This window comes from Scylla paramamosain, chromosome 1, assembly GCF_035594125.1.
Source record: "Scylla paramamosain isolate STU-SP2022 chromosome 1, ASM3559412v1, whole genome shotgun sequence".
NCBI lineage: Eukaryota > Metazoa > Arthropoda > Malacostraca > Decapoda > Portunidae > Scylla > Scylla paramamosain.
In genome coordinates, this window is record NC_087151.1 from 9,097,501 (window position 1) to 9,110,000 (window position 12,500).

The window sequence follows — 12,500 nt, forward strand, 5'->3', positions numbered from 1 at the left end:
ATTTATTTATTTATTTATTTTTCTTATTGTTGCCGTGGTTGTGGCATGAAACAGTTTTATCTGCAGCTTCTGTGTCCTGTGTTTATCTAGACCGACGCTGAGGTTTCTTCAAACTGGTACGGTCCGCCATAGAATTACCGTGACAGCTTGTGTGTAATGGAGATAAATCACCACCATTACTATCGCTTATCACTGCCACCATCACCACCTCTACCACCCCCACCACCGCTACCACCACTACCACCATCATCATTCGTACTAAAACCACTGCGCGTGTTATCTGTCATCACTCAGCAACTATTGGTACTATTCACTACATGTACTTCCATTATTACCACCACAAATAGTCGTACCACCACCACCACCACCACCACCACCACCACCAGTCCTCGCCGAGATATGTCGACAGCCTACGACAGGAAACAAAACGAAAGTAAAAAGCCGAGTGTGGCCGGACACAGACAGTAGTCACAAACAACTCATACACACTCAAACACTCACACCTTTCTCCATCACTCCTGCACTTACTCACTCCCTCAGTCACCAACATCTCACATTTCACCCAAATTTAGCAGTGGGTAGAATAACCATGTGATAAAAAGCCGTGATCACGTAAAGGAGAGCGAGACTTGGAAGAGAGACTCACCATGAAGCTGTTGTGGGTGCTCGGGTGTTTTCTCGGGGTGTGGGTGTGTCACGGACTGCCGCAGAAGGACCAGGTGCAGAAGAATCAGGCCAAAGGTAAGGCAGGCTTCGAATGTAAGAGATTTGAGGAAACATGTGGCAATGCTGTGAAGACGCGATGATAAATCACCAACACTTGTAGTGAATTAGAAAAAGACAAATAGAATCAGAGTATTGAAATATTTCCAGGATCTTTAAAATCCAGTAGAGATTGAAACAAAGGCTTAGTTTATTCCTAAGATTCCCTTCACAGTCCATTCAGAGGAACGACACCAGTCAGGGATACATTTCTGTGTCTTGGCCCTTGCTTCCATCACCAATGTTCCCTACTACATGTCCTAGAAATGTCTCAATACTCGATTTGTTTCTATTTCTCTTTCTCTGCGTATCTGCTACAGGTGCTAGTGGTTTAGTAGTTCATGTTCAGTAAGCCTCGTAATATTACAATCAACCTTATTATCTACCTTTTCTCCTCCGTTCTAGTGGTCTCAGACATGTTACACAGGATTAAGTTCATAGCATTACAATCTGTTCCTTATTGTACATTCCTCACCACTGTACTTATTTACGTGTCAATTTATGTGTTCTATAAAGAGAGACATGTGGAACGACAAGATATCTAGGTAATTAGCGAGGGAAATATATGTTATCAGCGTCAGATATGTTCTTTTACGATGTACTTGAATATAAAATCAGAATGACATGTAGATAAAAAAAAAAAAAAAAAGAAACTAACTACAACCATTAACTGAGTAATTTAAGACAGTACCGGTATGATCACGACACATACTTGCACATAGCAGGAAAATAAAAAGTCAGTGTCAGTGAAGAGGAAGTACAAAGTTGTATACAGTAAGGACAGAATACCTAAGTAATTAATCCACAATCTGGGGAAACTCAGGCGAAACTCTGATGCAAGAAATGTAACCGTACACGTAGCTAAAAATGTTAAAAAAAAGTTAATTATCCTACGAAATATAATCAATTAGTGGATAAATATTTAACTACCTATAAAAACAACACTACAAATTCACGAATAACTATAATCCAAGATGAACACGATGCCAAAAAAAAAAAAAAAAAAAACAGTGGCCGACTACCTTAAAAATAATCAATTAATGAACAGTTGAATAAATAAATACACAAAATTCAAGATAATATAATCGATTCATAAGTTGTCTATTTACGAAAAGAGTGAATAAGGGAATACTTCCTTCTTTTCTCTTTTCTTTTCCCGATTGCATAAATACCTAATTAAAATGAGAGTAAAAAGTTATAGGTGAAAGAGTCAAAGGAAGCTCACAGATTTACAACTATTACAATACTAAAATTGATAATGTGTAGGTGAGTGTCTGAGTTCTTGGCGATGGACAGGGACGCCACAATGCAGAAATTTTTAAATATCTTTAGTATTCCCGGGGTAATTTGAACACGAGTGAATATAAAGGGTATGGAGAGAGAGAGAGAGAGAGAGAGAGAGAGAGAGAGAGAGAGAGAGAGAGAGAGAGAGAGAGAGAGAGAGAGAGAGAGAGAAAGGAGCAGCTGTTTTAGGGGACGAAAGGATGCCATTATCAGTGCTGACATCCTCCCGCACCTCTCTCTCTCTCTCTCTCTCTCTCTCTCTCTCTCTCTCTCTCTCTCTCTCTCTCTCTCTCTCTCTCTCTGTCGTGGGTACTTGTATCATACCAGAATTGATTGTTAACAAGGTGCTGGTCTTGTCTATTTCTCTTTTCTCTCTCTCTCTCTTTTTTTCCTCGAATATACCATTTCTGTTACAATTACTCTAGCACATGCTGTTGAATACTTCATGTCACGACTATCAGTAGGTTCTGTATTCGCAATCTTCCATGCAGTTAATCATATCAGCAAAAGTCCATGTCACACACTGAGAGGAGGTTTATCTCTGCCTGCTCAATTTGTAGGTTTTTGTTTACTTATATTTTATTTATCTTTTTTTTATTTGAACTCTATTATATTTTTATTACTTTTTACTTTAATTTAATCATTATTATTATTATTATTTGTATGCAGTTTTATATTTCGGTCCCATATGACGTCAGTTGTTGCGAATTAACGCAATAAGTTTTTGCTTCACTTCACTTAAAAGAGGGCTAACCTGGCAAACTAATTTTTACACCCATCTCTGCGGCAGAATGTGTGATGTACAGAACCAAAAACTCTGCCCCTCCGGTCATGCAGTTCCAACGGCGAATATCCGTCGCTGTAATGCCTCAGGAACGAAGATCTGTGACTAGGTTAATTTTACAATCAACCACGACCAGCAGCACATGCCAGTTGTTCTTCATGGCTGGATCCATAACGCCAGTCTGCGATCAAATTAACGCTCCTAGTAAAAATTTAGAAGAAAGCGACATAACGGAGCTGTGGATGGAGGTGGCTGGAAAAACAGATGACCCTGTCTCTGCTGTTTGGGACCTGAAGGTGATGGCGCGCCAGGGGAAGCATCGTACCCACATATTGCTCTCTGACACCGGTCTGCAGCCCCCAGTCAACATGTGGGTGAAATCGAACCATAGTATTCACTACTACTTCAACTGCGTCACCGGTAAGGCCTTTGCTTCCCGACTTATTTGGAGGGATTCTTTTGATGATTGGTAGCTGTATCTTTGTATTGATGGGAAAACTTTAATTTTGTATAAGCCTGGGTGATGAAAACGCTAATCTGTGTATCTTTTTTTTTTTTTTTTACTTGAGGACTAACATCACCAGTTTTTTTTTTTTTTTATGCATTTCCTACACCAGGTTAGAGTTTTCTTAATAGTACGTTTTCATAGATACTGAGTAAAAAGTCTAATCCTCCTTCGCCCTCTGCAGGTTGTCTTTTTGATAAATCTATGGCAATGGCTCCGGGTGACCACACATTCTTTTTGCGCCACGATGAGAGCTTCGTCCAGATGACCCTCGATTGTGGCTCGCATCGGTACCCCATGATGAATCTCCGCGTCAACAAGACAGTGCCCGAGCTGGCTCCACCTGGGGACGCGAAGGACCTTAGCTTGTCTATGATGATACCTTTCCATGGCCCGAATGACGCTGGCCTGGCTCCACCTGGCGCTCTGATGGACGTCACGTATGCCACGAAGAAACTTTCCATCAATGTGACTGCGGCTGAGCTGGGACCTGCCGGGGACCTGAAAGAAGTCACGATAGTGTGGAACAAACAGTTGGGGAATATTGGGGTGAGTATGACGAATGCGTTGGTCGCTAAACTGCCTACAATTGTAAAATGTGCTAAACTTGTTACATATAACACCACTGACGTATTGGCTTTCAGGTTGTGGTGGATGGTGCTCCTCTAGGTAACCTTACTGATTATAAGCCTCTGACGAAGGAAAGGCAAGTTAAGGTGGAGGTAGCGGAGGAGGGCGGCGGATTGGTGGCGCCTTGTAACCCTCACTTCCAGATGGTGGGGTGTGCCGGCGATGAGGAAGGTAGAGCCTCTCTGTCATAATGCTTCCATGCTCGTATACTTGGCTTTAACCCTATAGCATTTCCTAGCTTGTTGCTTCGCTAAGAAATGACACTCATTTGAAGTTTGTTTCTTATAGTGTTAATTTTAAACAAGACCTTTTTTTCCCTCTTACAGTGACTGAAGCAAGGAACGATCCTTCTACCACCACCACCTCATCTGAGACCACGCACGGTCCATCAGCAGACGACGCCAGCCAGCAACCTCAGACCAGCCAGCAGACGTCCAGCAGGTGGCTCCCAGCAGTGTTCACTTTCGTAGTGCTCAACTTCATAGTAACAGTGGCTGCCGTGAGTCTTGCAGTGGTGCTCTACCGCCGCTCCTCGTCCAACAATTGCCAACTGACAAAAGACACTTCGACCACACCGGCTATCTTCTCCAAAAGGTTCTCAACACGTTCCTCGACCCGCTCGACTCAACGCGGCAGTCAGCGTCGTAAGGCCCAGGGTGATGCCACCCAAGGGGACAAATCGGGCAGCTGCATTGGAGAGGAAAATGTTAATTCTGAAACAGTGACGACGCCTCTCACCACCCCGGAATCCCTAGCCAGCCCCAGGAAACACAGAAATCTCTCCACTGATGAGTTTGTCGACCTAAGCTTGATATGATGAGGGCGAGGAATGAAGGTCAAGTGTCCCAATACCTCGAAGTAGCGGCCGTCCCTCCGCCACCCGCCTGTACAGTGACGAGAGACGTGTACATAAACACCCTCGAGGAGCAAACGCACAATAGAGTCTTTTGTCAACAAGAGGTGCCATTACCGAGACATACCAGTGCACCATTAATATCTATAAAACAGATATAACATACAACGAGTCAACGTAAACATACGTGCCATAAATTTGCCAGCCACATGTGAGTAAAATAATAACTATTTGCGAGATTCCTTCCTCTAATTGATTTATCACTGGAGGAAGGCTCTGGGAGCCTCGGGCAGGACCGGACTACCGCTGAGGCTCTATAATGAACGCCACTGCTTGAGGCTGTGTCCATTATTTATGGTTATTTACTAGTCATTATTTCAAGTAATCCTCCCCTGTGAGGTGTACTTCGTCTTGCAAGGTACAATTCTCGCCAATCAAGACGTTATTACTTTTAATACAAATATGTAACTCTTTTATAGGTTAGTTCAAGAGTCTCGAAACAACCTTTTATTTCGCGACTATACACAGCCGCCGCCACAACCTTAAATTGGGCGTTGCATTACAATATTTCCACATGAAGATATGGAGGAAACGTTTATAACTTAAGGAGTTGAATAAAATCTTTATCAAAGTTGCTCTTATAAATCATACTGAAGAAAAATGAACTCCCGATACTCAACTAAACAAAACCCAACACAATTTATAGATTCGGGTGGGCGAAAAGTTCCCTGGTGCCTGCTTTGTCAATTTCACATTTGTACATCATCTCTACAAACATCCATTCACTGCTTAATCCAGAAGACTATTGAGACACTGCTGGTGAGAGAAAACACAAGAAGCATCATCATACAGATCTTTGCATCACGAAGCCTCACCACTCGCGGACTTGCTTCAGACAAACGTTGTAGCTCACGGTGTAAGTATAAGAAAGGAAAGGTGACTTTTCTAACCCAATCTTATCACCAGTTGTGACCTTCCTCCACTGCCCACTCTAGCTCCTTATCCTTGGCCCCTTCCCACTCTCTCTCTCTCTCTCTCTCTCTCTCTCTCTCTCTCTCTCTCTCTCTCTCTCTCTCTCTCTCTCTCTCTCTCTCTCTCTTCTACACCAACTCTTATTCAATATAAGAGAACCAGCACCAGTATGTGAGAGAGAGAGAGAGAGAGAGAGAGAGAGAGAGAGAGAGAGAGAGAGAGAGAGAGAGAGAGAGAGAGAGAGAGAGAGAGAGAGAGAGAGAGAGAGAGAGAGAGAGAGAGAGAGAGAGGTAGAAAGAGCAACTACATGAACATAACCACTACAAGAGTACATACACATTTTTTTCCCTCAGCAAACGATTAATGGAGATTGTAGGAGCACAATTACTTATACCCAGAGAGAAAACATATTACAAGTTTTGACACGGAGCCTCGTGGGGCAGCAGTTAAGCAAGGGACACATAAATCACCCGCACCTAAGCCAGACAGGTGGCCGGCCCAGTGGTATTTAAACGACCGGGAACATAACTCACACGGAAGTTGTAATTAGATACATATATTACTCATGGCCAATTAATGAGACAGGTGTGTAATTACGAAAGAAAACGTAGAGGTGGGCGGTGATGATAAGTCAGCGGGACGGGCTAGTGTGGGCGTGTGTATGGCTGGATTATAGTTTGTATGCAGACATGTGCTCACGTGAACACCAGACTCACTATCCATCACCTAGTAGGCTGGGGAGGAGAGAGAGAGAGAGAGAGAGAGAGAGAGAGAGAGAGAGAGAGAGAGAGAGAGAGAGAGAGAGAGAGAGAGAAAGGGAATGGAAGACGAATGGCAGGGCGAGGACGGCTGGGCGGGCTGGATTAGAGGGCGGGGAGAAGTTAAGGCCGAGGTAGACACAGGTATATAAGGAGGGTTTTTTGTCTCGTAGAATATCAGAACCACCATGCTATCCATCACCGCGGTGTTTACCTTCGCCAGGTGCTTCATTACGATCCATTAAAGCCTCATAGCCTCCCGTCGGTGCTTCAGGTGCCATGCTAGTCTTCCAGTCTCAAAAACGGAAGTATTTTGGTTCATCTCTCTTGTGTCTGTCTCGCTCTCTTTATAGCTGGCATTCTTCTTCCCGCTGTCACTCCCTCTTTCACACCAATAGTGACCTCTCCTTCCTTCCCTCATTTTTATTTATTTTTTTTCACGTTTTCTCTCAACTGCCAGTCCAGCTTATACCATAACCAGAACAAAAACAGTGTCCTCCTATGTATAAGGAATAGTTTCTACTCAGAGTAAGACTGTTTTATGGAAAAGAGTATCCGTGTGATGTATCTCGTATTGTACTGTGCGGGGAGGAGTAGTGGTCTTCGCTACATGAAAGGGGAAAAACTGCACAAAGGAACCGAAACACTACGAGGCTGCCCCCTAGAGTCATATGGCGAGTCTCTCTCTCTCTCTCTCTCTCTCTCTCTCTCTCTCTCTCTCTCTCTCTCTCTCTCTCTCTCTCTCTCTCTCTCTCTCTCTCTCTCTCTCTCTCTCTCTCTCTACACACACACTCTCTCTCTCTCTCACACTCTCTCTCTCTCTCTCTCTCTCTCTCTCTCTCTCTCTCTCTCTCTCTCTCTCTCTCTCTCTCTCTCTCTCTCTCTCTCTCTCTCTCTCTCTCTCTCAGCCCTGGGATCGAAGGACGTGAAAAGCACCACCAGGAACAAGCAGGTGTCTTGGTGCTCACCGGAAAGCAATAATGAGAAACAGGTAATTATCTCCTCCCGGCACAGGTGAGAAGCGGCCGCCCTGCACCTCACCACGAGCCAGTGACTACGGGAAGACCTGCTGCTCCCACGCACACCACGCACACCACCCACCGCTTCACGACGCCTCAAACTGGGATCGTGACGAGACTCTAGATGCATGCAATTTTATTTTATTTTTTAAACGAGAGCATGTTTTCCCCTATCATTTATTGATAAAATTTGTATAAGTAATGTTTTCAGGATTGGATTCAATATCACTTAACAAAGAAGGGGATAGGGGTGCAAATGCCACAATATATATATATATATATATATATATATATATATATATATATATATATATATATATATATATATATATATATATATATATATATATATATATATATATATATTCGTATTTATAAAATTTTCTTTAAGACATTTACTAGAAGGAAACTCAAAAATAATAGTATTTAATCTTTCATATCGTTTATCTAGGTCATTATCCCAAGCCAATGAAACCATTTTTTGTATTTTGTCAGTATGGAGAGAGAGAGAGAGAGAGAGAGAGAGAGAGAGAGAGAGAGAGAGAGAGAGAGAGAGAGAGAGAGAGAGAGAGAGAGAGAGAGAGAGAGAGAGAAGACTCCCACGGGAAGAGAAACCAAGCATGAATAATCAGTCACTAAGTTACTATCCAGGCGAGGCGAGGCTTCTTACAAACTCACTCACTCACACACTCACTCCCTCACTCGCTCACTCATTCGCTCACTCATTCACTCATCCACTCATTAATTCAGTTCCCACTGGCCCGGTAGTAAGTCATGCAGCGGCCTGTCGTGCTAAAAACATGCACCGCCTCGCCTGTCACCTAACTGACTGCATCCGTCCCGCCGTGGGTAGGCAAGGAAACGCAGGAGAACACACACACACACACACACACACACACACACACACACACACACACACACACACACACACACACACATGCATGAAGAACCGAAGACCTTTTGCTTGTCACTTGGCCACCAGGTGTTTCCGGACCCTAGGGACACACACACACACACACACACACACACACACACACACACACACACACACACATACAGGAGCTTGATACGTCAACAGGATACTGAAATCTTGTATGCTTCTATGAACACACACCGAGGAAAATACTGTATGCTATTAATAAATAAGCACACACACACACACACACACACACACACACACACACTCATGCCCCCCTCCTCATCACCCCCTAAACACGTCCACAAGAAGGGAACGAGCAGCGGCCGGTACAGTAACTCATCACGGAAGGCTCCTCGGGTCGAGTGTGGATGGGGAGGCAGTGGAGCAAGACCTCTGCGGAGCACATCGCTGACGCTCTGAATAATCAAGTCATGAATCACGCACTCTGGAACCCCAGCTCGATGCCCACTGAAGACCCGAGATTATACGCCCTTACGCTAACCACAGACGGCCCGGTGCTTTATGGTATTGGCGGATCTTGTATATCACTTGTTGCGGCTTTTATTTTTTTGCTGAGCGTATGCACAGGTAAAGCTTGGAGAGTCAGTGCTATTACCGCCACTACCACTGCCTGAGCTGCCCATAACCAAATACTGCCTAACCATCGCTCACTTTCTCTCACTTCCATCCCACCACCACCACAGCATGCATAGGTGGAGGTGAAGCTTGGAGCGTTACTATTACCGTCACTGCCACTGCCTGCGCTACCTCTAACCAGACACTGCCTAACTGCCGCCCACGACCACTACACCTCCACCCCATCTCAGTCGCATTACTTTATTCTGTTCGGTTCTGTTCTGATACTTCGGTGCTAGCCCTAGTAATATTACCGCCATTACCACTGCTACCCCTAACCAGACACTGCGTAACTACCACTCACTGCCTCCCACTGCCATCACACCATCACCACGCCATTCCAGACGTACTGCACTGTTCTGTTCTGTTGTTTTATTTATATATATATATATATATATATATATATATATATATATATATATATATATATATATATATATATATATATATATATATATATATATATATATATATATATATATATATATATATATATATATATATATATATATATATATATATATATATATATATATATATATATATATATATATATATATATATATTTTTTTTTATATGTTCCCTCATTTTATTGATATTTCCCTATTTTCTATCTTTTTATTTTATTAGTTTTCTTAATTTCATTGTCAGTTTTTTTGTTTCTCTCTCTCTCTCTCTCTCTCTCTCTCTCTCTCTCTCTCTCTCTCTCTCTCTCTCTCTCTCTCTCTCTCTCTCTCTCTCTCCACCCACTCACTAGCTTCCTCTAGTCACTCACTACCTTGTCCATTTTCCTGCCTTTCCCACTTCCTCTCCCTCCCTCTTTTTGCATTCCTTCATCCCTCCCCTTCCTCTGCCTTACCCTCTTATTAAAATTTTGTTCCATCACGTGTAGGAAAATGGCTGAATTAAAATATATATCATCTAACACAAACATTAGCATCTCTACGAGTCTTTCCTCTTGTCAAATTCATTTACCCCTTTCTACTTCACCGGGCACCATCCTCCGCTTTGAAGAAATATGTGAGTGTCAAATTCATCTATCTATCCTTTTCTTTCTTAACTGTCCTCGTCACATCCTTTCATCACCATTATCATCATCATCTTTCATTTTTTTTCTCATTTTTATTCTTTCTTCTCTTCTTAAACTTATTCTCTTCCCATATTACCACCACCACCACTATCTCCTCCTCCTCCTCCTCCTCCTCCTCTTTCTCCTCCTCCTCCTCCTTGGCATCAACCTCTGTCACTCCATCGCACTAACCCTTTTTTTCTTCCTTTTCATCATCTTTCTTTCCCTTTTATTTCGTCACTTTTCTTACTGAAGGAGGCAATATTGGGTTGAAGGGAAGGAGAGATGGGAGGTGGAGGAAATGGAAAGGATGAGTAGCGGGAGTGAAGGAGGGAAGTGGAGGAGGAAAAAGTAAGGAATATGGAGGGAAGGAGAATGAAGAATTAGACGGAAAAGGGAGGAAGAGTTAGAGTGAGAGAAGGAAGGAACAGGAAGAGGAGAAAAAAGGAGCTGGAGGTAAGAGAACGGTAGATGTTGCACTGGAGGGAAAAGAGAGGAGAAATAAAGGGAAGAAGGGAGGAAAGAGGGGGCTGGAGGGAAAAAGAGAGGAGGCTAAGGAGTGAGATGAAATCAGTCGAGGGAATAGTGGGTGTGGAAGAATAAGGAGGAAGGAGGAAAGTGGGGGAAAGCTGGAGGGAAAAGGAGGGAAAAGGGAGGAGGGCTGGAGGGAGGGCAAGAGCGAGTCAGTCATCGTCAGGAGCGTCCATCAAAGTAATGGCACAGTCACCCTCATCGTAAACCAGACATACCTGCCGATTGTCTGTCTGCCTCCTCAATTCCCCCACAAACCCTCCTTGTCCTCTTCCTCCTGCTCCTCCTCCTCCTCATCATCCCCCCTTCCCTCCTATTTTCAATTCTCATGCCCAAAACAGCGGTCCTTTCCTCCTCCTTCATCCCCCCACCTCCTCCTCCTGCTCCTCCTGTCTTTTCCTCCCCTCATCCTCCTACTCCTCATCTCCCTTCCCCACCCTTTTCTCAGTTCTCATACCCAAAACCGTGGTCCTTTCCTCCTCCTCCTCCTCCTCCTCCTCCTCCTCCTCCTCCTCCTCCTCCTCCTTCTCTTCCTCCTCCTCCTCCTCTTCTTCTCCCTTCTCCCCCTTTTCTCAGTTCTCATACTCAAAACAGTGGTCCTTTTCTTCTCCCTGTTTTCTTCCTCTACATTTGTATGTTAAACTTAAGTCATTCTTTTTATCTCCTCCTTCTTCTCCTTTATTTCCTCTTTCTCTTCGTTATGTTTGAAACTCAGATAATTCTTTTCCCCTCCTCTTCCTTCTCCATCTCCTCCTCCTCTTCCTTCCCCTCCTCTCTCACTACATGTTATATATTGTAATCCCCACAAAAAGCCCAGTAAGGGCCAACAAGTCTGCTTCTGTTTGTTCTTCCTTTATTTTGTGTCCTTAGTTTCTTCTTCTCATACCCAAGACATTGAATGATCCATCTCTCTCATCTATGAACCTCTCTTTCTCTCACGCTTCTTCCTTTTTCTCATAAAAAGAAACTCTTATCAGTGTTTTATTCTTCACCTGATACTTCTCTTATTTCTCCTCTTCATACTCGAGCCCAAAGCTATTTCTCTTTCATCCCCAAACCTAAAACCCTGATGCTTATTTCCTTCCTGCCCTTCTCTTTCGCCCTTCCCTCTTGCTCCTCATATCCACAAACCTGGTTCTTTTCTCCTCCTCCTCCTCCTCCTGCTCTTCCACTTTCTCCTCTGTTTCTTTCTCCTCATACGAAGTTGTAGCGTCTATGCTTTTAATACTAGTTCTCTTCCGTAAGGTTATTTTCTAGTCTTCCTCTTCATATTATTCGTTATCTTCTTCCTTCCTCTTTATAAGAAAGTTGTAGTATCTCTACTTCTTGTCTTCCAGAAAATAATGAGAATAATATTAGTTTTCGCTGTCTTTGAAAATACCGTTTTTTTTTTCTTTCCTGCGCGTCCTAAATCTTTCTTTATCTAATAATTTTACGTTTGATAAGGAAAATACACACAAATTATAATGCAAAAATAAGGTTAACTGAGTAAACTTTCTTTCAGCAAAGCTTCGTATCGAGACTTAAGAAGAATAACAGACTGAAAAAGAAAAAAATATAAATAAAGAAAGAAAAGAAAAAAACTAAGGAGTGGAAAATGAATACAAGCTTGAGTGTGAACAAAAATAAAACAAAAAATCAAGACAAAAATAAAGTAAAATAAAAGAAAAATGTACATAAGAAAGCAAAGCAACAGACAAAGAAAATTCCAAGATTGCAACCAGTGAACGAAGACGTTGGAGTGAACAAAGAAGTGAGTGAACGAGAAACAAAGACGA

General features: G+C 42.9%; 2 protein-coding genes across 6 annotated transcripts in view; one reads left to right on the plus strand and one right to left on the minus strand.

The window, feature by feature from the left end:
* The window catches only part of LOC135099794 (uncharacterized), a 390,580-nt gene that overhangs the window by 165,750 nt on the left and 212,330 nt on the right, over nucleotides 1-12,500 (minus strand). The window lies entirely within an intron of this gene.
* On the plus strand, nucleotides 460-5,449 carry LOC135099709 (uncharacterized). Its single transcript, XM_064002175.1, has 5 exons — nucleotides 460-741; nucleotides 2,837-3,250; nucleotides 3,520-3,884; nucleotides 3,980-4,136; nucleotides 4,292-5,449. The coding sequence occupies exons 1-5, from the start codon at nucleotides 648-650 to the stop codon at nucleotides 4,780-4,782; spliced, it is 1,521 nt and encodes a 506-aa protein (XP_063858245.1). The 5' UTR covers nucleotides 460-647; the 3' UTR covers nucleotides 4,783-5,449.

Bases quoted from the DNA above. Each gene is read 5' to 3' on its own strand.
- LOC135099709 (XM_064002175.1), top strand. From the start codon at position 648: ATGAAGCTGTTGTGGGTGCTCGGGTGTTTTCTCGGGGTGTGGGTGTGT. The intron at 742-2,836 runs GTAAGGCAGGCT...TCTCTGCGGCAG, and splicing joins GCAGAAGAATCAGGCCAAAG to AATGTGTGATGTACAGAACC. The intron at 3,251-3,519 runs GTAAGGCCTTTG...CGCCCTCTGCAG, and splicing joins CTACTTCAACTGCGTCACCG to GTTGTCTTTTTGATAAATCT.